Source organism: Agelaius phoeniceus (genome assembly GCF_051311805.1).
Source record: "Agelaius phoeniceus isolate bAgePho1 chromosome W unlocalized genomic scaffold, bAgePho1.hap1 SUPER_W_unloc_1, whole genome shotgun sequence".
Taxonomy (NCBI): domain Eukaryota; kingdom Metazoa; phylum Chordata; class Aves; order Passeriformes; family Icteridae; genus Agelaius; species Agelaius phoeniceus.
In genome coordinates, this window is record NW_027509866.1 from 7,419,319 (window position 1) to 7,443,704 (window position 24,386).

The following is a 24,386-nucleotide window of genomic DNA, read 5'->3' on the forward strand; positions in this document are numbered from 1 at the left end:
CCAATTATCTGCTTTAATGAGTCCCTTGAGAGCTTTGTACTAAAACTCAGTGGGGCTCAGTAATGCCTTGAAATACTCAAGGTTTTTAAGGTATTTTATGGATTTAAGAATACTTTTAGCGACTTTTAAAGATTTTCCTTCCCACCCTGAGTCTCTGAGAGGGTTTTGTGCCATCCTGGCCTCCAATTCTCTCCCCCAAGTTGTCCATGAGGAGCCTGTATTGGGTATCTTCCCCCTTTCTGTTTTACAACAAAGATGGAAATTAAAGAATTTTGTAAGACTTTCTAAAAGCATCCAAACAAACATGGGACAATTAACAATACAACAACAACCATTAAGAGAATTAAATGTCCTCTTTTAGCTAGACATCATCCAACCCTTTAGTCCCATCGATTGGAAGAGTTTATTGACCCAGTCTTTGTTTTCCACTTGAAGCTTCTTTAACCCTTCCTTCAGTACCTGAATGCTCTTGTGGATTTACTCGCTGTGGCTGGAGAGGTTCATGCAGCACATGCCCTCAGAGTCTACACAGCCATGCCCATGTGCCCAGAGTAAAAACTCTATCGCTGTTCTGCAAGGTGGCGTGTCTGATGGTCTCTGTGTCTGAGAGCAGCCACTCAGTGTGAGGGAGGCAGCATTGGTTTGCTTACTCAACAGGCACCCAGGATGGTCTGATTGCCCTAAAGCTTTAGCTGCAGCCACCCAAGGTAGTCCAAATTGGGGGTGCTACCATCCGATACCTGGACTAAAGCTTGCAAAGCCATCTCTTTGATATCATCCAATACTTCTCTGGGGATACCTGCTGCTTGATCACCTGGTAGGCTGTGTTGTCCTTCTCCAGCTAGATGGCTGATTGTCAATTCCGCCCTTGCCTCATTATTAGCATAGTCTGCTATTAATTGATTTAGCAAACACTTCCATCCCCCTTCCCACAGGGTGTATTCTGTAGGTGACAACAACATGGTCATAATATATTTTAAATCATAAGGGGTTAAGATGTGTTGTAAACATGGCCCTCATTAGGCCATTAAAACAAGCTAAGTCCTTCCTATGGTCTTTAGCTGCCCTACACAGATCCCTGATTTCCCCTAAGCCAATGGCTGATACCTGGGATTCTGCCCCCTTCTTTCATAACATACCAGGGCAATGTGGAGTTTCAAGACTATTTGCCAGTCTCCTTCCTTAACTGCTTCTTTCTGGATCCTTTCCTAGGGGTCTTTTGGGGCTGAGGGGCGAGGTGGCTCTGAGGAATCCAAACTGTCTTCTGGGGAGGAAGAATAACTTGGAGCAGAATCATTTGGATCAGAAATAGTGTGACAGTTGGGCTTAGTATCTGTGATTATGGGGTTATATTGTTGCTGGAGGGTGAGGCAAAGGCCACTGCCATTTTTTCAGGCGTTCCGGGCCTTGATTTAGGATGGCGGACTTCCAGGGTGGAGTTCTGGAGGCATGGCCCAGGGTGGAGGTGGAATGATTGACAGTGGGGGCGTGACCCGCAGTTGTGGGGGTGGAGTCTGGAGGTTCATTCAGGGCGGAAGAGAAGGTTGTGGTAGCAGGAAGTGGAGGAGCCAAGATGGAGGGAGGATGGTTGGGCTCCTGAGCCACATTCAGGCTCCTTTCGTCCTGAGTCTCCAGGGCATGATGCTCCAAGACAGCGTGGCCATTGCCATCTTGGACCATCATGGAAGGTCTGAGAAAGGCAGGTTTGAGGGGAGGCCCCGGGTTAGGAGTGACCAACGGATTGAGTTTTCAACACACTGCTTGCTGGTGAAGGGTGGTGTGGTAGATGGGGAGCATGGGGGCTGAAATGGGGTCCCTTTTGATTGAAAGTTGTACAGTTTAACTCTCATGAGTCCCAAAATTCAGTGGTATGGATTTCATCAGGAAAGGCCTCTGGAAAATTTTTAATGATCCACCTCATGATTGATTTTAATTTCTTCTTTGAAAATATTTGGTCATGATCAGTGAGAATTACTTAAAGCATCCATATATGCTTCTTTCTACTTTGGACATCTGGCTGCCCATTTTTCTCTTTCTCTGCCTCATGGGGAAGAGCCATCAGAACACCCCAAATCAATTATGGGACATGGGTGCATATTGTAAAAACACTGTGGCAAAATGGGCAATAAATGTCTTGCATTTCCCCAAACCCATCTGTAATCCTACACAGGTGAAACCGTTCTGGTCCCTGCCAATCCTGGTCAAGGTCCCTTGAAGCAACGATGAATCCACTGGACCTGGCACAATCCAAAATCCCGGGGAGCCCTGGCCTATCCATCAGCCAACCCCAGCTGACGTGACTGACACAGGGAGCCCTGAGTGTCATGGTCCCTGTTCGGGCGCCAAAGGTCACAATGAGGGTGGCTGTGACAAACCTCTCTGGTTCCCTGACTTCAGGGCAAGGGTGGCAAAAATGAAAAGGAGCAGGATCAATGCAGTTGTTTAAAAGGAACTTTAATAACAGAGCGAAAAACAATAAACATGGACAAGTCGAGCACAGTATGAGGGGCAGGTTCCAAAGACCCAAGACAAAGGGGAGCAACAACATGTACACTTGGGTGTAGAACACTCTAGAACAATAACCATATAGGGGAAACAAGTAACCAATAGGGGAATAGAACTTGGACAACTTAGCATAGCAACACTAAAGGCTTTTTGGAGAACTTTCAAGCTCATTTTAATTTAAACAAATGATTCCTAGGACTTGAAACTCATGCCTTCCGGGGTAAAATCTGGCTGACTCTGAGTTACAGCTGGGCTAACTCCCACACCGCTGCTTTGCTCTGGCCCCTTGGGACCATGTGGCCCAGCAGAGCCACAGGGATGTCCTTGGTTCCACGAGGCCCCACAGTGTCACAATGGTCCCTTGGATCCATGGAGCTCTGCAGTGTCACAGTGGCCCCTTCATTTCACAAGGCTCCCAAGTGTCACGTTGGTCTCCATAGGAAGGAAACCACGGAGCCCCCATGTTTCAGGAGCTGATGAACAGCAGCCACCAGAGGCCAAGGCAAGCCTGACCTGTCTGTTCTGGCAGGTTTGCTTGGAGCAGCCCTTGGATATTTCAAATTATGAATGTGGAGTCCTAATTTAAAACATTTGTGCCTGGAGAAGAGGGATGGGGTTTTTTTCATAAAAAGAAAAGCACAGAGCCCTTTCCAGTGTTTGCAAAACAGGTGAGTTCTGGCACTCAGGAGTCAAAGACCAGCCAGACCTGTCTGTCCTGGCAACTTTTGTCTGGGAGCAATCCTCGGATGCACCGAAATTTGGAGGTGAAATCCTAATTTTAGCCATGGATGCCTGGAAAAAATGGAAAGTTCTTTTCCATAAAAAGAAGAGCCCAGAGCCCCACTGTTTCAGGAGCAGATTGGAGTGGCCTTCCACATTCCAAGGTCAGCCAGACCTGTCAGGTGAGCCCTGGGAGACCAAAGCAGCCACACCTGTTTCATGTTCCCTTGGTTCCACAGGGCCCTGCAGTGCCACAATGGCTCCTTGATTCCATGAGGCCTTGCAGTGTCACAATGGTTCTCTGGCTTCCATGATGCCCTCAGGTTTCATAATGGCCCCTTGATTACACAAGTCCTTAAGGATCTTTATGGTCTCCATGGTTCCACAAGGCCCCACAGTGTCATAATGGTCTATTGGTTCCATGAAGCCTGGCTATGTCCAATGGCCCCTTGGGTCCATTAGGGCCACGTAGGGCAACAATGATTCCTTTGGTTCCACAAGTTCCTACAGTGTCACAGGTTCCACAAGGGCCTGCAGTGTCACCATGGCCCTTTGGTTCCACAATGCTCCGCAGTGTCACAATGGTCTCCATAGGAAGGAAACAAGTGAGCCCCAGTGGTGCAGGGGCAGATGAGAGGCAGTCACCAGAGGCCAAGGCCGGCCAGACTTGACTGTGTGGGCAGATTTTGTCTGGGAGTAACCCTTGGATATAGAGAATTTTAGATGCAGAATCCCAATTTTGGCCATGGGTGCCTAGACAAGAAAGACAGTTCTTTTCCATAGGAATAAAAGCACAGAGCCCCAGTGCTTCACAGTCAGATGGGAAGTGGCCCTTGACATGCCAAATTCAGTGGGACCTGTCAGACAGCCCCCAGGAGGCCAAAACAGGGAGACCTGTTCCATGTTCCATGGACTTCATGGGTCCCCACATTGTCACAATGGTCTCCTTGATTCCATGAGGTCTGGCAATGTCACAATGGCTTCTTGGTTTCATGAGCCCCAACAGAGTTACAAGGGTCCATTGGCCCCACGCAGCCCCGCTGTGAAACAATGGCTCCTTGTTTCTATTTTAAATCAATCCCAATCAAACCACAGTTTGATCATTGATCCTTGCTTCCATAGGGCCCATGATTTGCACAATGGTCTCCTTGATTCCATGATTCCTGGATTCCACAGTCTCACCATCGTTTCCTTGGATCTCCATTGTCACAACTGACCCATGGTTCCATGAGGTTCCGTAGTGTCACCGTGGTCGCTGTCAGAGGCTGGATGAGATCCATGTCCCGAGACACCTTGGGATGCTCGGAATGCCCGTGTGGGGCCAGGGCCGGGTCAGGCCTTGGTTTGTGGTGGGACAGAGCCCCGCCCCCAGCCCTGGCCTGGCAGAGCTGCCAATCAGACAGCAGGGGCAGTGCTAACCCAGCTCTGATTGGCCCAGCTGTCAATCAATCAATCACACAGCAGCAGCTGGTGCTACCCTGGCTCTGATTGTACAAGCAACTGGCAGTCCCACCCTAGGGGCGGGGCCATGAAGGCCCAGGGGGTTAAAAGCTGGAGCACGAGGCCAGCCCAGGGTCTGGATCCTGCCTTCTTTTGAGCCTCCTCTGTTGGTGATGCTGGAACCCCAGCAGTTGGTGCCCATGTGCGTGTCTTTCTATGGATCTTCTGTCTTTCTGTTGTTCTCTATTTCTTCTCCTTTGAATCCTACTTCCCTGGAACATTTTTGCGTAACTTCACATGTTAAGGGTTAAAGGATTTTACGTTAAATGTGTGGGAATCCAGGGCACAGGGAATATTTCTCTGTCTTCTCTGAGGAGTCCTGACCCCCAGAGAAACACTGCCTTTAACCATCACCCATGGAGAGCACTTCCAGGACTTTGAGACAGATTAGAATTTACCCAAGTGTAAAATAGATTGGAGGCTAGTATAGCATGTCACTTGGGTGAGAAATTTCGGTTTTGGGATTTTTAGTATGGTGTAGATAGGAAGCAAGATGGAGGAATTGGGGTGTAGTCCCTGTCTTCTTCTTCCTCTACTCCATTTTCTGCAGTGTTGGTGGCAGAGGGTGATTTGTCAAGGAAAGCACAGTGCAGAGGTTATCTGGACAGTTAAGGGATGAGCTACTGGTAGATAAGTAGAAATAATGTATGTTTTAAGAGTTAAATGGATGAGACAACTTTAAGGACCTTGAAACTGTACATTTCAGAGCAATTTTGCGGTGCTTTTTCAGTGCACTGAGCCTGGTGTGGACAGCAATGCAAACCTTTAGATATAATAAGAATAAACAAGAAGCTGAAGACCAAGAAGTCCCGTGCACCTCCTTTTACGTGGCACAGAACTGCTACAGGAGGGTTTCCTCCATCCAGGGAGCCCCCACAAAGGCCCATCATGAAACAAACATCAATAACTGGTGCTCTGACAATGTTTGTTATAAGTTGGCTTTTTTCCAAAAGTTGTTTACTGAAAGGTGTTGTCTTAATTGGCCAATCATGGGAAATGTGTTGATTAAATGACCAGTGAGGTCCACCTGTAGCAAACCAAGATATAAAAGAAGAGGATTGAAACAACAGGTGACTTTTAGCCCTTAGCCTTCTGATCTGAGTCTGTGTCATCTCTGACTCAAAGGTGACATCTGGGGATCTGTGGGGTCTATTGGGGATCCTTTCTGCACCTTGTGACCCAACAGGAGCTTCTCTAATAAACGTTGCCTGAAGCTCCCACTGTGCCCATGACAGGAACCCCTGTGAGTGTCTGGGACATCCCGGCTCTTTGGCAGCCTGGGGACTCCTGGGATGTCACCGTGGAGCCCCCATGAGTGCCTGTGACAGATGGGTGCCTTTGCAGCCCAAGGTGCCCTGGGATGTCACCATGGAATGGCTGTGACTGCCTCTGACCACAGGGCTCTTTACCATCCCAGAAAGCCCTGGGAGGTCTCCATGGAGCCCCTGTCTGTGCCTGTGACATTCCAGCTCTGGAACAGCCTGGAGACTCTTGGAAAGATCCCATGGAACCCCTCTGAGGGCCTGTGACAAATCTGATCCTTAGCAGGCAACCATCCCCAGCCCCCTGTTGCTATGCTCAGTCCCTTGGCAGCTCCATGGAGACCCCATGCCAGGGGTGGTTGCCATGGCCACCAGGGCTGGCACCAGCTGGCATGCTCGGTTTCCAGGGGCTGGGCTTCAGGAATGGGATTCCCCAATTTCCTGCTCCCGCTAAAACCGCGCTGCCCTCGCTGCCCTCCCGCCTCCCGTGGAAAGCAAAAAAGGCAAAGATCCCAGGCTGGGATAAGAACAATTTATTGGGAACAGCAACGAGATAAAGAACAAACAGAAACAGAAACAATATTGATAACAGAAGGGATAAGTAAAACTATTTACAGAGAAAACTACAACATCAACAACTAGTTCTTCCTGGCAATGTATTTCCTCCTGTCTGGAAAGGACACCCTTCTCCTCAGGGAGAGAGAGAGTCCCTTTCCTGCCCCTGGCAATGAACTGAGGTGGGAGTGAATGTAATGACAGGGCCATGGCCAGACCATCATGTTCTCCAACCCCACATCATGTCATTGGCAGGGGCAGGAAAAGGGACATGTGTCTTCCCAGCATGGATCACAGGGAACATGGATCACCAGGACTCTGACCAACGTGGGGTCTCCAATGGGGGATAAAGCTGGAGCAGTGCATTAAACTCTTCCTGCAGTTGGGGCATGTGCAGGGCTTCTTTTACTGGTGCCTCCGTTGGTGTCTGCTCAAGTGAGAGCTGCTGGTGAAGCTCTTCCCACACTGGGGACACTCGTAGGGCCTCTCCCCAGTGTGGATGCGCCGGTGGGTGACGAGGGTGGAGTTGTGCTTGAAGCCCTTCCCGCAGTCAGGGCAGAGGAAGGGCCTCTCATCCGTGTGAATGCGCTGGTGCTGGAGGAGCTGAGAGCTGGTGTGAAACCTCTTCCCACACTCGGGGCACTGGTAGGGCCTCTCCCCTGTGTGGATCATTTGGTGGATGATCATTTGGGTCTTCCTACTAAAGGTCATCCCACATTCCCCACAGTTGTATGGCCTTTCCCCAGTGTGGATCCTCTGGTGGCAGATCAAGAGAGACTTCTGCCTAAAGCTCTTCCCACATTCCCCACACTCATAGGGCCGTTCCCTGGTGTGGGTCTTGTGGTGGGAGATCAGGTTAAAGTTCTGGCAGAAGCTCATCCCACATTCCCCACACTTGTAGGGCTTCTCCCCGGTGTGGATCCGCCGGTGCCTGATGAGGTGGGAGTTGCGCTTGAAGCCCATCCCACAGTCAGGGCAGCGGAAGGGCCTCTCATCCGTGTGAATCCGCTCATGCAGGAGGAGATCAGAGCTGGTGTAAAACCTCTTCTGACACTGGGGACACTCGTAGGGCCTCTCCCTCTCCCCAGCGTGGATGCGCTGGTGGGTGATGAGGGTGGAGTTGCGCTTGAAGCCCTTCCCACAGCTGGGGCAGCGGAAGGGCCTCTCCTCAGTGTGAATCTGCTGGTGCTGGAGGAGACTGGAGCTGGTCTGAAACCTCTTCTGACACTGGGGACACTCATAGGGCCTCTCCCCAGTGTGGATGCGTTGGTGGGTGATGAGGGCAGAGCTGCAGCTGAAGCCCTTCCCACACTCCCCACACTCGTAGGGCCATTCCCCAGTGTGGATCATCTGGTGGCTGATCAGGGTGCTGCTCTGCCTGAAGCTCTTCCCACACTCCAAGCACTTGTGGGGCTTCTCCCCATCATGAAGCTGCCCATGGCCCACCAGCTCTGAGCTCTGGCTGAAGCTCTGTCCACCTTCCTGGCTCAGGGTGGGTCTTTCCTCCTCAGAGCACCCTGGGCTGGGTTTGGAGCCCCTCCTCCTGTGGGATCTCTGGGGATTTTCCTCCCCATTGGATTCCTGTGCCCTGGAGTCACTCAAAATGGCCTCATCCATGAGGTTCTGCTGTGGGGATTTCTCCTCCCTGGTCTCCATCCTCAGATCCTTCCCTGGGGGAGGAAGGACAAGGAGAGGATGGGATTTGCCTCCATGCCACAGGGAAGGGGAAGGAGATCCCCACAGTGCATCCCCAGCAGGACGGGGTTGGCAGCAGGGTTGTCCTGCAGCCAGGGGCTGTGCTGGGCTGGGAGATGGAGCAGGAGAGAGGGGGAAAGGGGCACTGACTTCCTCCTCACCTGCCTGCGTGTCCCGGGCCTCCTTCCTCTTCCTTGCAGCCTCCTCCTCCATCTGGCAAAGGTTTGGGGATGTGAAATCCTGTTCTGGGAGGAAAGCAAGGGATGAGCGCATTGAATTTTTCCTGGTTTGAAGACAAACCTGGGGGAGAGTCTAAACCAGAATTACAATTTAATAAGAAAAGAAGATCAAGGCAATGATACAGAAACACTGCCTTAAACTGACAGAGTCAGGATATAACCTGACACCCTGTTGCTGGTCAGGGTGGTGGCTGCAGTCCCATTAAATGGTGGCTGCAGTCCTGTTGGAGTGATGAACGTGATTCTGTCCAAGCAGTGATCCTGTAGAAGGGTCTGGTCTTCCTCTGAAGGTCCAGGGGTGGTTCTGGAGCTCTTGTCCTCTGGGAATCCAGTAGGCAAGCTGCTCCTGGTGTTGCAAGGCTCACCTTATATGCAGGTAGGAATGCTTGGATCCTGCCCCTGGGCGGAGCATCCCACAATGGGATGATGGAATTTGATCAGTCCTGCAGTGACACTCAATGGCCCATTCCCAGAAGATATCTCCCCTGGAGGGCGTGATCAGGGCTGAGTCATGGAAGAGATCAAGAACACTGCCCCACCTGTTTATAGCAGCTGATGAAGATGGGGATTGAAAACATGCATTTGGTTCCATCTTACATTGCAGCCTGAAACAGTGGGGGAATCCCTGCTCAGGGGGTGAACACCACCCTCCTTACCCAAACTGGCTCAGGTGTAAAACCCCCACCCCGGGAAGGCCACACACACAGGGGACAATGTCACACTTGCCCTGCTCCAGGGCAAATGGCATCTCTCTAATATTTTCTTAACTAGATTGCAAAATTATTTTGGCACATTGAGTTCAGGGCACTGTTCTTTGACCCCAGTTGCCTTTGACAACAGCATGGTTCCTTCCTCTGAGGAGGTTGTGGGTCTCTCTGGAGGAACTCTTGGAAACTGACGCAGCTTCGTCTGAGCAACCTATGGGAGAACTGATGAGGAAAATGGCTGTTGTGGGACTGGAGTGTAAAGAAAATATTTTGTTGTTCCTCCTTGAAAAGTTTGTTAAAATCACTGGAGGAAATGAAGCAAATGATACCAGCAACACTGCCAAGGTTCATTCACCACATGGTGAGGAACACAAGGCTGCTAAAAGTCCCACAAGAAGCCCAGCTCAAGTAGCTATATTCCCAAATAACTACTGAATTCCTAGGCTTGGGTTTTTTGCCAAATGTGAGAATCATTATTCTCTTCATCCCTGTCACCTTTGTGACAGCTACACAGAGCTTCCACTTCCTTTTAATATCTGTAATGGGCCAAATTTACACTTTTCTTTAATTGTAACCTGCCAGCAGCTGAGCTGGAGCTGTGCAGGAACCAAGGAAACTTGGAATTGCCACAGAATTGCTTCTATTGTCAGCCGGTGCTGCGGCGGCCGTGGGGCAGAGGGGTGGGAAAGGGGGGTCCGGGGTGGAAGTGGAGGAAATGCCGGGCCCGGGGGCTGAGCACAGGGCTGAGCACACAGAGATGGTTTTGTTCTTGCTGAGCTCGCACTGAGCCAAGGCCTGTCCTGCCCCTCATTCGGCCACGCTGGGGAGGGGCTGAGGGTGTGGGGGAGCTTGGGAGGGGACACAGCCAGGACAGGAGATCCCAGCTGACCCCAGGGATAGCCCAGACCATAGGACATCATGATCAGTGCATGAAGTGTGGGGATCAAGGAGGAAGGGGGCACAGTTGCAGTGAGGGTTTTGTCTCCCCAGGTAACACTTAGGCAGGATTGGGCCCTGTTTCGCCAGTGGGCAGGGCCCGCACCAAAGACACAGACACCAACTTAACTTAAGGAACAGTGCAATTTAGATAATGCAAATTTGCAAAAAATTACAAAAATATTAGGTAGGCAAAGCAAATAATCATTAGTCAATAATTCCAAAAGAGAAGATGTTGAAATGAGTATCACACAACTGTCCATTTCTGGCTGCAGGCTCTGGAGATTCTATCTCTGCCTTCAATCAGGGTTGCATTCCCTAAAGAATCCTGGTACCAAATCCTACTTTCCAAGGCTGGAACAGTGTCTCAGGTTTAGCTGGGTGTGTATTCAATTACCCTCTGTTAAAGCTGGGGCAATTATCATCTGTTAATTGAGCAGTTTACTTTATCTCTTCTGCAAGGAATCCTCCCTCCAGGGAGATATCTTCTGTTAATGGGCCATTGAGTGTCACTGATAAAAATTCCATCATCCCATTGTGAGAAACTCTGCCCAGAGGGAGGAGCCAAGCATTCCTACCGGGATATAATCTGAGAATGTGAACAACAGAGTCAGCCTTCTCCCACAAGATTCCCAGAAGAGCAGCTTTCAGCTCCACTGGATCCCAGAAGAAGACCAGGCCAATCGACGCCACAACTGGACCTTCCGAGGAAAACTCCAATCTTCTAAGGATCACTGCTCCAACAGAACCACACCTGTCCCTGCAGGAGCACTGCAGCCACCATTTAACAGGAGTGCTACCAACACTCTGACCCACAGGTTGTCAGGTCGTATTCTTACTCCGTAAGTAGTTTTTAGTACTACTGCATTTGTATTTTTAATTTTCCTTCTGAAGAACTGTTATTCCTATTCCCATAGACTTTGCTTGACAGCCCCTTGTTTTGGAAATTATAATTCCAAGTGAAGGGATTAACATTTTCCATTTCAAGGGAGTCTCCTGCCTTCCTTAGCAGACACCTGTCTTTTCAAACTGACACAATGCCCTGGGACAGCCAGGCAGGTGAGGAGGAAGTCAATGCCCCTTTCCCCCTCTCTCCTGCTCCATCTCCCAGCCCAGCACAGCCCCTGGCTGCAGGACAACCCTGCTGCCAACCCCGTCCTGCCGGGGATGCACTGGGGGGATCTCCTTCCCCTTCCCTCTGGCACGGAGGCAAATCCCATCCTCTCCTTGGCCTTCCTCCCCCAGGGAAGGAGCTGAGGATGGAGACCAGGGAGGACAAATCCCCACAGCAGAACATCATGGAAGAGGCCATTTTTAGTGGCTCCATGGTGCAGAATTCCAACGTGGAGGAAAAGCCCCAGAGATTACACAGGAGGAGGGGCTGCAAACCCAGCCCAGGGTGTTCTGAGGAGGAAAGACCCACCCTGAGCCAGGAAGGTGGGCAGAGCTTCAGCCAGAGCTCAGAGCTGGTGGTCCATTAGCAGCTTCACAATGGGGAGAAGCCCCACAAGTGCTTGGAGTGTGGGAAGAGCTTCAGGCAGAGCAGCACCCTGATCAGCCACCAGATGATCCACACTGGGGAATGGCCCTACGAGTGTGGGGAGTGTGGGAAGGGCTTCAGCTGCAGCTCTGCCCTCATCATCCACCAACGCATCCACACTGCAGAGAGGCCCTACGAGTGTCCCCAGTTTCAGAAGAGGCTTCACACCAGCTCCCATCTCCTCTGCCATCAGCGAATTCACTCAGAGGAGAGGCCCTTCCACTGCCCTGACTGTTGGAAGGGCTTCAAGCAGAAATCCCACCTCATCCACACTGGGGAGAGGCCCTACGAGTGTCCCATATGTCAGAAGAAGTTTCCCACCAGCTTGCAGCTCCTCCAACACCAGCGGATTCACACAGATGAGAGGCCCTTCCTCTGCCCAGACTGCGGAAAGGGCTTCAAGCACAACTCCACCCTCATCACCCACCGGCGCATCCATACTGGGGAGAGGCCCTACAAGTGTCCAGAGTGTGGGAAGAGCTTCACCCAGAGCTCTCACTTGACCAGACACCAATGGAGCCACCAGTAAGGAAAGGCCTGCAAATGCCCCAGCTGCAGGAACAGCTTCATGCACCAATCCAGCTTCATCCCCCATGGGAGGACCCGCATTGGGAAGAGTCCTGGGGATCCGTGTTGCCCATGATCCATGCTGGGAAGACACCTCTCCCTTTTCCTGCCCGTGACATGATGTGGGAATGGAAGAACATGAGGGTCTGGCCATGGCCCTTTCATTACATTCACTCCCCCCTCAGGTCATTGCCAGGGGCAGGGAAGGGACTCTCTCTCTCTCTCTCTCCCTGAGGAAAAGAGTGTCCTTTCCAGACAGGGGAAATTGTGGCCAGGAAGACCCAGTGAGTTGTATTTTCCCTGTAAACAGTTTTATTTATCCCTTCTGTTACCAATATTGTTTCTGTTACTGTTTGTTCCTTATCTCGTTGCTGTTCCCAATAAATTGTTCTTATCCCAGCCCAGGATCTTTGCCTTTTGTGCTTTCCATGGGAGGCGGGAGGGCAGCGAGGGCAGCGCGGTTTTAGCAGCAGCAGGAAATTGGGGATATCCCATTCCTGAAGCCCGGCCCGTGGAAACCGAGCATCCCAGCTGGTGCCAGCCCTGGTGGCCATGGCAGCAGCCTTGGGAGCGGGTCCCTGGCTGGGGCTGTGGGAACCTCTTCCCTCTGGTGCCCAGGGACAGGAGTGGAGGGAGCGGCTGCAGCTGAGTCGGGGCAGGCTCAGGTCGGATGTCAGGAAAAGGTTTTTGCCCATAGGCTGCTGAGGCCCTGGCCAGGCTCCCCAGGGCAGGGTCCCAGCTCCAGGGCTCTCTGAGCTGCAGCAGCGTTTGGCCAGCGCTGCCAGGCCCAGGCTGGCATTGTTGGGGTGTCCTGTGCAGGGCCAGCAGTTGGACTGGAGGATCCTGATGGGTCCCTCCCAGCTCAGCCAATTCTGTGCTTCTGGGATCCCATCAGCCTGGGGATGGGGCTGCCAATGGTTGCCATGGCAACGGGCTCTGGCTGCAGGCCTGAGCTGGTGTCCATGGCAACCACCCCTGGCATGGGTTCTCCATGGAGCTGCCAAGGTACTGAGCATAGCAACAGGGGGCTGGTGATGGTTGCCATGGAAACGGACCACAGACACAGGGTCCTGGTGATGGTTGCCTGCTAAGGATCAGATTTGTCACAGGCCCTCAGAGGGGTTCAATGGGGATCTTTCCAAGAGTCTCCAGGCTGTTCCAGAGCTGGAATGTCACAGGCAGAGACAGGGGCTCCATGGAGACCTCCCAGGGCTTTCTGGGATGGTAAAGAGCCCTGTGGTCAGAGGCTGTCACAGCCATTCCATGGTGACATCCCAGGGCACCTTGGGCTGCAAAGGCACCCATCTGTCACAGGCACTCACGGGGGCTCCACGGTGACATCCCAGGAGTCCCCAGGCTGCCAAAGAGCCGGGATGGCCCAGACACTCACAGGGGTTCCTGTCATGGGCACAGTGGGAGCTTCAGGCAACGTTTATTAGAGAAGCTCCTGTTGGGTCACAAGGTGCAGAAAGGATCCCCAATAGCCCCCACAGATCCCCAAATGTAACCATTGAATCAGCGATGACACAGACTCAGATCAGAAGGCTAAGGGCTAAAAGCCACCTGTTTTTTTAATCCTCTTCTTTTATATCTTGGTTTGCTCCAGGTGGACCTCCTTGGTCATTTAATCAACACATTTCACATGATTGGCCAATTAAGACAACACACTTCAGTAAACAACTTTATGGAAAAGAGACAACTTATTACAGACATTGTCAGGGCACCAGTTATTGATGTTTGTTTTATGCTGGGCCTTTCTGGGGGCTCCCTTGATGGAGGAAACCCTCCTGTAGCAGTTCTGTGCCAGGTAAAAGGAGATGCATCGGACTTTTTCACTCTTCAGCTTCTTGTTTATTGTTATCTTTTCTAAAGTTTTGCATTGCTGTCCACACCAGGCTCAGGGTGCTGGAAAAGCACCGCACAATGTCGCCAAAATGTACGGTTTCAAGGTCTTTTAAAGTTGTCTCATCCAATAAACTCTTAAAACCTACATTATTTCTGCTTATCGACCACTAACTCATCCCTTGACTGTCCACATAACCTCTGCACTGTGCTTTCCTTGACAAATCACCCTCTGCCACCAACACTGCAGAAAATGGAGTAGGTGAAGAAGAAGACAGGGACTACACCCAAATTCCTCCATCTTGCTTCCTATCTACACCATACTAAAAATCCCAAAACCTAAATTTCTCACCCAAGTCACATACTATACTACTCTCTATAATCTATTTCACACATCACTAAATTCTAATCTATCTCAAAGTCTTGAAAGTCCTCTCCATTGGCAAAGGTTAAAGGCAGTGTTTCTCTGGGGGTCAGGATCCCTCAGAGCAGACAGAGAAATATTCCCTGTGCCCTGGATTCCCACACATTAAACCTAAAATCCTTTAACCCTTAACATTTGAAGTTACCAAAAAATGTTCCAGGTAAGTAGGATTAGAAGGAGAAGAAACAGAGAACAACAGAAAGACAGAGGATCCATAGAAAGACACGCACATGGGTACCAACTGCTGGGGTTCCAGCATCACCAACAGAGGAACCCCAGGAGAAGGCAGGATCCAGACCCTGGGCTGGCCTCACTCCGGCTTTTAACGCCCTGGGCCTTCATGGCCCCGCCCCTGGGGTGGGACTGTCAGTTGCTTGTCCAATCAGAGCCAGGGTAGCACCAGCTGCTGCTGTGTGATTGATTGATTGACAGCTCAGCCAATCAGAGCTGGGTTAGCATCACCCCCTGCTGTGTGATTGACAGCTCTGCCAGGCCAGGGCTGGGGGCGGGGCTCTGTCCCACCACAAGCCAAGGCCTGACCCGGCCCTGGCCCCACACGGGCATTCCGAGCATCCCAAGGTGTCTCGGGACATGGATCTCATCCAGCCTCTGACAGCGACCACGGTGACACTACGGAACCTCATGGAGCCATGGCTCAGTTGTGACAATGGAGATCCAAGGAAACGATGGTGAGACTGTGGAATCCAGGAATCATGGAATCAGGGAGACCATTGTGCAAATCATGGGCCCTATGGAAGCAAGGATCAATGATCAAACTGTGGTTTGATTGTGATTGATTTAAAATAGAAACAAGGAGCCATTGTTTGACAGCGGGGCTGTGTGGGGCCAATGGACCCTTGTGACTCTGTTGGGGCTCATGAAACCAAGAAGCCATTGTGACATTGCCAGACCTCATGGAATCAAGGAGACCATTGTGACAGTGTGGGGACCCATGAAATCAACGGAACATGGAACAGGTCTGCCTGGTTTGGCCTCCTGGGAGCTGTCTGACAGGTCCCACTGAATTTGGCATGTCAAGGGCCACTTCCCATCTGACCATGAAGCACTGGGGCTCTGTGCTTTTATTCCTATGGGAAAGAACTGTCTTTCTTCTCTAGGCTCCCATGGCTGAAATTAGGATTCTGCATCTAAAATGCCCTATATCCAAGGGCTACTCCCAGACAAAATCTGCCCATACAGTCAAGTCTGACCAGCCTTGGCCTCTGGTGGCTGCCTCTCATCTGCCCCTGCACCACTGGGACTCACTTGTTTCCCTCCTATGAAGACCATTGTGACACTGCGGAGCATTGTGGAACCAATGGGCCATGGTGACACTGCAGGCCCTTGTGGAACCTGTTACACTGTAGGAACTTGTGGAACCAAGGGGAACATTGTGACCCTGCAGGGTACCATGGATCCAAGGGGCCACTGTGACACTGTGGGGCCTCATGGAACCAAGGACATCTTTGTGGCTCTGCTGGGCCGCATGGTCCCAAGGGGCCAGTGTGAAGCAGCAGGGCTTTGTGGAACCAAGAGGCCACTGCTGCATTTCAGGGCCTCGTGGAGCCAAAGGGCCGTTGTGATCCTGCAGGGCACCGTGGATCCATGGAGAGCATTGTGGCATTGCAAGGCCCCATGGAATCATGGAGACCATTGTGACACTGTGGGGCGTCATGGAACCAAGGGGAACATTGTGACACTGTGGGGCCCCATGGAATCATGGAGACCATTGTGACCCTGCAGGGCCTCATGGAAGGAAGGGGCCATTGTGACACAGAGGGGCTTCATGGAACCAATAGATCATGATGACAAATGGGGCCTCGTGGAACCATGGGGACCATTAAGATCCTTAAGGACTTGTGTAACCAAGGGGCCATTATGACACCTGAGGGCCTCATGGGAGCAAGGAGCCATTGTGACACTGCAGGACCCTGTGGAACCAAGGGAACATGAAACAGGTGTGGCTGCCTTGGCCTCCCAGGGGCCACCTGACAGGTCTGGCTGACCTTGTGATGTGGAAGGCCACTCCCATCTGCCCCTGAAACACTGGGGCTCTGGGCTTTCCTTTGTATATAAAAGAATTGTCCATTTTTTCCAGGCATCCATGGCCAAAATTAGGATTACACCTCCAAATTTCTGTGTATCCGAGGATTGCTGCCAGACAAAAGCTGCCAGGACAGACAGGTCTGGCTGGTCTTTAACTCCTGAGTGCCAGAACTCACCTGTTTTCTAAACACTGGAAAGGGATCTGTGCTTTTCTTTGTATGGAAAAAATCATCCTTCTCCAGGCACAAATGCCTGAAATTAGGACTCCGCATTCATAATTTCAAATATCGAAGGATTGCTCCAAGCAAACCTACCAGGACAGACAGGTCAGGCTTGCCTTGGCCTCTGGTGGTTGCTGTTCATCAGCTCCTGAAACATGGGGGCTCCGTGGTTTCCTTCCAATGGAGACCAATGTGACATTGGGAGCCTTGTGAAATGCAGGGGCCATTGTGACACTGCAGAGCACCATGGATCCAAGGGACCATTGTGACACTGTGGGGCCTCGTGGAACCAAGGACATCATTGTGGCTCTGTTGGGCCACATGGTCCCCAAGGGGCCAGAGCAAAGCAGCGGTGTGGGAGTTAGCCCAGCTGTAACTCAGAGTCAGCCAGATTTTACCCCAAAACATTTGGGCATGAGTTTCAAGCCCTGGAAATAATTTGTTTAACTTAGGGTAAGCTTGAGAATTCCCCCATAAGTCTTTAGTGTTGTTATGCTAAGTTGTCCAAGTTCTGCTTCCTATTGGTTACTTGTTTCCCCTCTATGGTTATTGTTCTAGAGTGTTCTACCCCCAAGTGTACATGCTGTTGCTTCCCCTTTGTCTCGGGTCTTTGGATCCTGCCCCTCATACAGTTCTCGACTTCTCCATGTTTATTGTTTCTCACCCTGTTATTAAAGTTCTTTTTGAGCAACTCCATCGAACCCGCTCCATTTCATTTTCGCCACCCTTGCCCTGAAGTCAGGGAACCAGAGAGGTTTGTCACAGCCACCCTCATTGTGACATTTGGCGCCCGAACTGGGACCATGACACTCAGGGCTCCCTGTGTCAGTCACGTCAGCTGGGGTTAGCTGATGGATAGGCCAGGGCTCCTCGGGATTTTGGATTGTGCCGGGCCCAGTGGATTCATCGTTGCTTCAAGGGACCTTGCCCAGGATCGGCAGGGACAGAGATGGTTTCACCTGCATAGGATTGCAGGTGGGTTTGGGGAAATGCAAGACATTTATTGCCCTTTTTGACACTGTGTTTTTACAATATGCACCCACATCCCATAGTTGATTTGGGGTGTTCCGGTGGCTCTTCCCCTTAAGGCAGAGAAAGAGAAAAATGGGTGCCAGATGTCCAAAGTAGAAAGGAGCATATATGGATGCTTTAATTCTCACAGATCATGACAAAATATTTTCAAAGAACAAATTAAATTCAATCATGAGGTGGATCATTAAAAATTTTCCAGATGCCTCTTCTAACAAAATCCATACCACTGAATTTCAGCATTCAGTGGGAGTTAAACTGTACAACCTTTCAATCAAAAGGGACCCCATTGCGCTCTGCATGCTCCTCATCTTCCACACCATCCTTGAGACCCTTCACCAGCAAGCAGTGGGTTGAAAACTCAATCCGTTGCTCACTCCTAACTCAGGACCTCCCTTCAAACCTGCCTTTCTCAGACCTTCCACGATGGTCCAAGATGGCAATGGCCACGCTGTCTTGGAGCATCATGCCCTGGAGACTCAAGATGGAAGGAGCCCGAATGTGGCTCAGAAGCCCGACCATCCTCCCTCCATCTTGGCTCCTCCACTTCCTGCTACCACAGCCTTCTCTTCCGCCCTGAACGAACCTCCAGACTCCACCCCCACAACTGCAGGTCATGCCCCCACTGTCAATCATTCCATCTCTACCCTGGGCCATGCCTCCAGAACTCCACCCTGGAAGTCCGCCATCCTCAATCAAGACCCTTCCTCCCCAACACCTGACAAAGTGGCAGCACCCTCTGCTTCACCCTCTGGCAAAAATATAACCCCATGATCAAAGATACTAAGTCCAGCTGTCACACTATTTCTAATCCAAATGTTTCTGTACGAAGTTATTCTTCCTCCCCAGAAGACAGTTTGGACTCCTCAGAACCACCTCACCCCTCAACCCCAGAAGATCCCTAGGAAAGGAAAAAGACTGGCAAATAGTCTTGAAATTCCTCATTGCCCTGGTATGTTATGAAAGAAGGGGGCAGAATCCCAGCTATCAGCCATTGGTTTACAGGGAAATCAAGGATCTGTATAGGGCAGCTAAAGACCATAGGAAGGACTTACCTTGTTTTAATGGCCTAATGAGGGCCATGTCTACAGCACATGTCTTAACTCCCTATGATTTAAAATACATTATGACCATGTTGTTGTCACCTACAGAATACACCCTGTGGGAAGGGGGATGGAAGTGTTTACTAAATCAATTAAAAGCAGACTATGCTAATAATGAGGCAAGGACAGAATTGACAATCAACCATCTAGCTGGAGAAGGACAACACAGCCTACCAGATGATCAAGCAGCAGGTATCCCCAGAGAAGTATTGGATGATATCAAAGAGATGGCTTTGCAAGCTTGAATCCAGGTATCAGATGGTAGCACCCCCAGTTTGGACTACCTTGGGTGGCTGCAGCTAAAGCTTTACGACAATCAGACCATCCTGGGTGCCTGTTAAGTAAGCAAACCAATGCTGCCTCCCTCACACTGAGTGGCTGCAGTCAGACACAGAGACCATCAGACACGCCACCTTGCAGAACAGCGATAGAGTTTTTACTCTGGGCACATGGGCATGGCAGTGTAGACTCTGAGGGCATGTGCTGCATGAACCTCTCCAGCCACAGCGAGTCAATCCACAAGAGCATTCAGGGACTGAAGGAAGGGTTCAAGAAGCTTCAAGTGGAAAACAAAGACTGGGTCAATAAACTCTTCCAATCCAAGGGACTAAAGAGTTGGATGATGTCTAGCTACAACAGGACTATTAATTCTCTTAGTGGTTGTTCGTGTATTGTTAATTCTCCTGTGTTTGTTTGGATGCTTTTAGAAAGTCTTACAAAATTCTTTCAGTTCCATCTTTGTTGTAAAAGAGAAAGGGGGAAGATACCCAACAAAGGCTCGTCATGGACTCCTTGGAGGAGAGAATTGGAGGCCAGGCTGGCACAAAAACCTCTCAGAGACTCAGTGTGGGAAGGAAAATCCTTAAAAGTTCCTAAAAGTATTCTTAAATCCATGAAGTACCTTAAAAATCTTGAGTATCTCAAGGCATTAATGAGCCCCACTGAGTGTCAGTACAAAGCTCTCAAGGGACTCGTTAAAGCAGATAATTGGGGCCATAATGCACAAACCTCTCACAGAGTCTGCATCAAAAGGGAAAAACCAAGTACCTTAAAATAACTCAAGTACCCTGAAGTATTAATGAGCCCCACTAGGTGTTGTTACTGACAAAGCCTCTCCAGGGACTAATTACAGCAGATAATTGGAGGCCATGATTGCACAAACCTCTCAGAGACTGCAAGGCAAAAGCCAAAGCCAAAGTCCTTTGAAAAAGCTGCAGTCCCTGCAGGGAGCATGAAGGAGCCCCCAGGGCCATTGCTGAGCAAGGCTCCCCAGGGACTCCTTGCAGCAGATCCTTGAGGCCACTGGGATGTGGGCTAGGGGGGGATGCTGAGGGCAGCACAAGGGGCTGCCAGTGCCCAGCCTGGCTGGGGCTGTGCCAGGAGGCCCCAGGGCCTCAGGACAAGGTGTCTCCTCCCAGCCCTTGCTGGCACAGACCCTGCTGTGCCCCAGGGCACCAAGACTTGGCTTCTCTTTGTCCCCACCTGTCATCACTGCCTGCAGTTCTCTGCTCTGCCTGGGGCCTGGGGACACTTGCTCAATCGTGTCCCTCTCTGGGACCCATTAAAATCCAATAAACTTTGGAGTTGGATTCTGCCTTGGAGTTTCTGAGAGGTTTCTTCATCTCCCTCTCAGGGACTGATGTTCAGGGCCTGAGCACAAAGGCCCAGAGGCTGATTAAAGTCCTTGTGCTGTGTCTGTGCTGCTGAGCTGGGCTGGGCTCCTGGCACAGAGGCAGCTCCTGCTCACCAAGAAGAGCTTCAAAAGCACATTTCTCTGGATGAGCAGCTCTTGTGCCAGCCCAGCAGGGCTGGGGCACTGCCTGCAGCCAGCGTGGGCACAGCCCAGAGGCACAGAGAGCTTCAATCAGTCAGGGCTGGGAAGGGGCTGAGAAGTGCCTGGGGCACAATCACTGCCAGCCCTTGGCACAGGAACCTCTGGCTGCAGGACAATGCAGCTGCAGCTCCTGGAGCCATCTCCTGCAGCTGGAACATGCCAATGCCTGCAGAGCCTGTGAGTACAACTCTGAGGATTTCTGGTGCAGGGGAGGTGAAATGCTCTTGAAGCTCTGACATGCTGAAGGATGCTGATCAGTCATAGAATATTTCCAAGACAAGGATTTCATTAAATATTAAGACATTTCCAAAGACTTTGTATTCAGTTTCCTAATATTGGAGCATGGCAGGGAGTGGGGGGATTATTATTAAGGATTAATTATGAATTATATTATGATATTTTGGAAGTGTCTAAGACATCTGAACTGTTCCTTTTAGTGACCAATAGGCTCACAGGAGATCCCTAATGTGCTTTCAGCCACTCTGCCCATGGACAGCAGCAGCATCACCTTTGCTGGAGCCATCAGGCTCAGCCTGAGCTGTCCTTTCTCCAAGCTGCAAACAGAACCTGCCCCCAGCCAGTGCCCTGCAAACAGGCAGGGTTCTGTAGGGCCAAGGAGAGTGCACAGAGATTTGGGCTCTGTGAGTGCTGGCAGGGAGAGATCAGGCCCTGGGAAACACCTGCAGGAGGAAAATCTCCAGGAGGCAGAGAGAAGATCAGGCAATGAGAGAAAACAAAGCCCAGCAATGCTGTGGCAGGGAGAGTTTAGAGATGCCCACAGGAGCCCCTGCAGTGCAGCCCCTCCCTCTGAACAAGCCCCCTCCCTCCTGTGCCCCAGCCAAGCCTCTGCCCTCAGGGCCAGGGCTCCAAGGCGTGCAGCCCCTCCTGTGCAGGCAGAGCTGCAGCAGAGCCGTGGGGCAGCTCTGAAGCCCCGGGCCCAGTTCCCTCTGCAGAGCACAGGGCTGGGAGCAGCTGCCCGGCCCTGGGGGCTCTGGCAGGGGCACAGCTGGCTCAGGGTGACGCTGTCCCCAGGGCCCGGCTCTGGGCAATGCTGTCAGTGCAGCCAGGGAAGGAGCTGCATCTCCCACAATCCAATGCCATCAAAAGGACACTTGGAAGTCTCCTTGAGATTTCAGTCCAAGCTGGGAGCTTCAATCCAGGGTGCAAACCTGTCCTGCAATATCTCTGTGTTATCTGAAAGCCCAAGGTTGAGGCACAGAAGTTCTAGGATGGGAAAATGCTGCTGGGTTGGTGAAATGAGCCCTGTGTGTCCCTGGGTACAAATGTGGGGCTGCGACCTTGAGAAAGGAATGGACATTTGGTGGACTGTGGGGGATCCATCTGCTCTCAGTAGTGTCAGGATGGTTTTTAAAGGAAACATGGGAGAGTGATCATCCTATGTCTAAGAAAGATGAAAGCCCAGAGAATCCTGGAACAGGACTGGGAGACAGACCTCCTCCCCTCACTCTCCACTCACCACCTTGCCTCAGAGAACTCACTCTGTTCTCCCTGAGGGCAGCAGAAATGCTGAGAGTTTCTGACATCTGAAAATAGCAAGAGAGGGGGAAGAGGAGCTGTAAAATCTCTAGAAGATTTAAACAGATTTTACCATTCCTGCTCTCTGGCAGTGGGGGTGCACATGCTCACAGGGCCATCTGTATTAACAAGGTTTCCAAGTGGAACATGAGGACAGGTTCCTGTCCTCCTCCCACATCTGCACAGCAGAGCTGAATAATAAAAACCCTGTGTGTAGCTGCCCTGAACCTGATGACCCACTCAGCCAGCACCAGCCAGGGATCCCCCCTTGGAGCGGAAGGAAAATCTGCTGGAAATTCAAAAGGGTGTCAGAGGGTTATACAAGAAGGGTCTATGGGAAAAGGCTTTGTTTTTGCTGGAAAAAATTCCTCCTAAACTGTCACTGACTTTTCTCCATGAACAGCTCCCCAAGGCCAGCCAGAGCAAATGTCCAACAGCAGCTCCATCAGGCACTTCCTGCTGCTGGCATTGGCAGACACGCGGCAGCTGCAGATCCTGCACTTCTGCCTCTTGCTGGGCATCTCCCTGGCTGCCCTCCTGGGCAACGGCCTCATCATCAGCGCCGTAGCCTGCGGCCACCACCTGCACACGCCCATGTTCTTCTTCCTGCTCAACCTGGCCCTCACTGACCTGGGCTCCATCTGCACCACTGTCCCCAAAGCCATGCACAATTCCCTCTGGGACACCAGCAACATCTCCTACACCGGATGTGCTGCCCAGGTCTTCCTAATTTTCTTCTTCCTGTCAGCAGAGTTTTTCCTCCTGACCATCATGTGCTACGACCGCTACGTGTCCATCTGCAAACCCCTGCACTACGGGACCCTCCTGGGCAGCAGAGCTTGTGCCCACATGGCAGCAGCTGCCTGGGCCAGTGCCTTTCTCAATGCTCTCATGCACACGGCCAATACATTTTCCCTGCCCCTGTGCCATGGCAATGCCCTGGGCCAGTTCTTTTGTGAAATCCCACAGATCCTCAAGCTCTCCTGCTCCAAATCCTATCTCAGGGAATTTGGGCTTCTTGTAGTTACTGGTAGTTTATCATGTGGCTGTTTTGTGTTCCTTGTTTTCTCCTATGTGCAGATCTTCAGGGCTGTGCTGAGGATCCCCTCTGAGCAGGGACAGCACAAAGCTTTTTCCACCTGCCTCGCTCACCTGGCCTTGGTCTCTCTGTTCATCAGCACTGCAGTATTTACCTACCTGAAGCCCCCCTCCATGTCCTCCCCATCCCTGGATCTGGTGGTGTCAGTTCTGTACTCAGTGGTTCCCCCAGCCCTGAACCCCCTCATCTATAGCCTGAGGAACCAGGAGCTCAAGGCTGCAGTGTGGACACTGATGACTGGATGGTTTCAGGAACATTAAACTGCTGGCCAATTTCTGCAAATCACTTGTAATAAAAGTAATCTTTGATACTTCTGCTTGGTTTCATATTGGAGGGTTTTTTCTTTGTTTTACTTTTTCAATATCCACTGAGAGAAATGTCGTTGCTTCTGACATTTCTCATTTTGTTTCTCTCCACCTTCCCTGTGGCTACACACTGTGTCAATGAGGGGCTGTGTTCTCTGTGGCTTTAAATAAACTAAAGGATGTCCCAGCAGAGTTTTCTGCAGAGATGCCCTTTTGTTGCCTTCTCTGGAGCTGCAGCAGCAATGTCTGTGTGCAGAGCTGGGGCAGATCAGTGCTGGCCCAGCAGCTGTGCCCAGCAGCAGCAGCAGCAGCAGCACTTGGTGTTGCCAGTGCTGCTGCCGTGGCCCTGCCCCGCTGCCCTGGTGGCCCTGGTGTTGCTGCAGGGCCTGAGTGCTCTCGGGGCCGGGCACAGCCCTGGGGGTGGCAGTGCCGGGGCTGCAGCAGGGACAGGCCATGGGCACTGCTGGGGCAGCGCTGACGCCTCAGGCCAGGCCCTGGGGGCTCCAGGCTCCTTGCCCAGGCTCTCTCAAGAACACGGCCAGGCCAATGCTCAGCAGCACAGAAACCCCCGTCAGCAGCCCCAGGCTGGCCGTGGGCAGGCTGGGGGCAAACAGCATGGCTGGGGCTCTGCAAGGGCCCTGGGGCAGACGGGAAGGAGCAGCAGAGCAGGGGCTGATCCATGCCCAGGGCGCTGCACAGCCCAGGGCAGCGTCCCAGAGCG

The 24,386-nt window shown here is 51.5% G+C and overlaps 2 protein-coding genes across 2 annotated transcripts in view; one reads left to right on the forward strand and one right to left on the reverse strand.

Moving 5' to 3' along the window:
- Window positions 1–24,386, reverse strand: part of LOC143692475 (uncharacterized) — a 249,165-nt gene that overhangs the window by 81,563 nt on the left and 143,216 nt on the right. Inside the window, exons 4-5 of the mRNA XM_077172707.1 lie at window positions 7,759–8,020; window positions 7,165–7,416 (exon numbers count right to left, since the gene is read on the reverse strand). Coding sequence (XP_077028822.1) covers window positions 7,165–7,416; window positions 7,759–8,020 — 514 coding nt within the window. The remainder of the gene's footprint in view (window positions 1–7,164; window positions 7,417–7,758; window positions 8,021–24,386) is intronic.
- On the forward strand, window positions 22,688–23,620 carry LOC143692517 (olfactory receptor 14A16-like). Its single transcript, XM_077172759.1, has one exon. It carries the CDS (start codon window positions 22,688–22,690, stop codon window positions 23,618–23,620), a length of 933 nt encoding a protein of 310 aa, XP_077028874.1.

Excerpts from the sequence above, each read along its gene's own strand:
- LOC143692517 (XM_077172759.1), top strand. The coding sequence starts at position 22,688 with ATGTCCAACAGCAGCTCCATCAGGCACTTCCTGCTGCTGGCATTGGCA.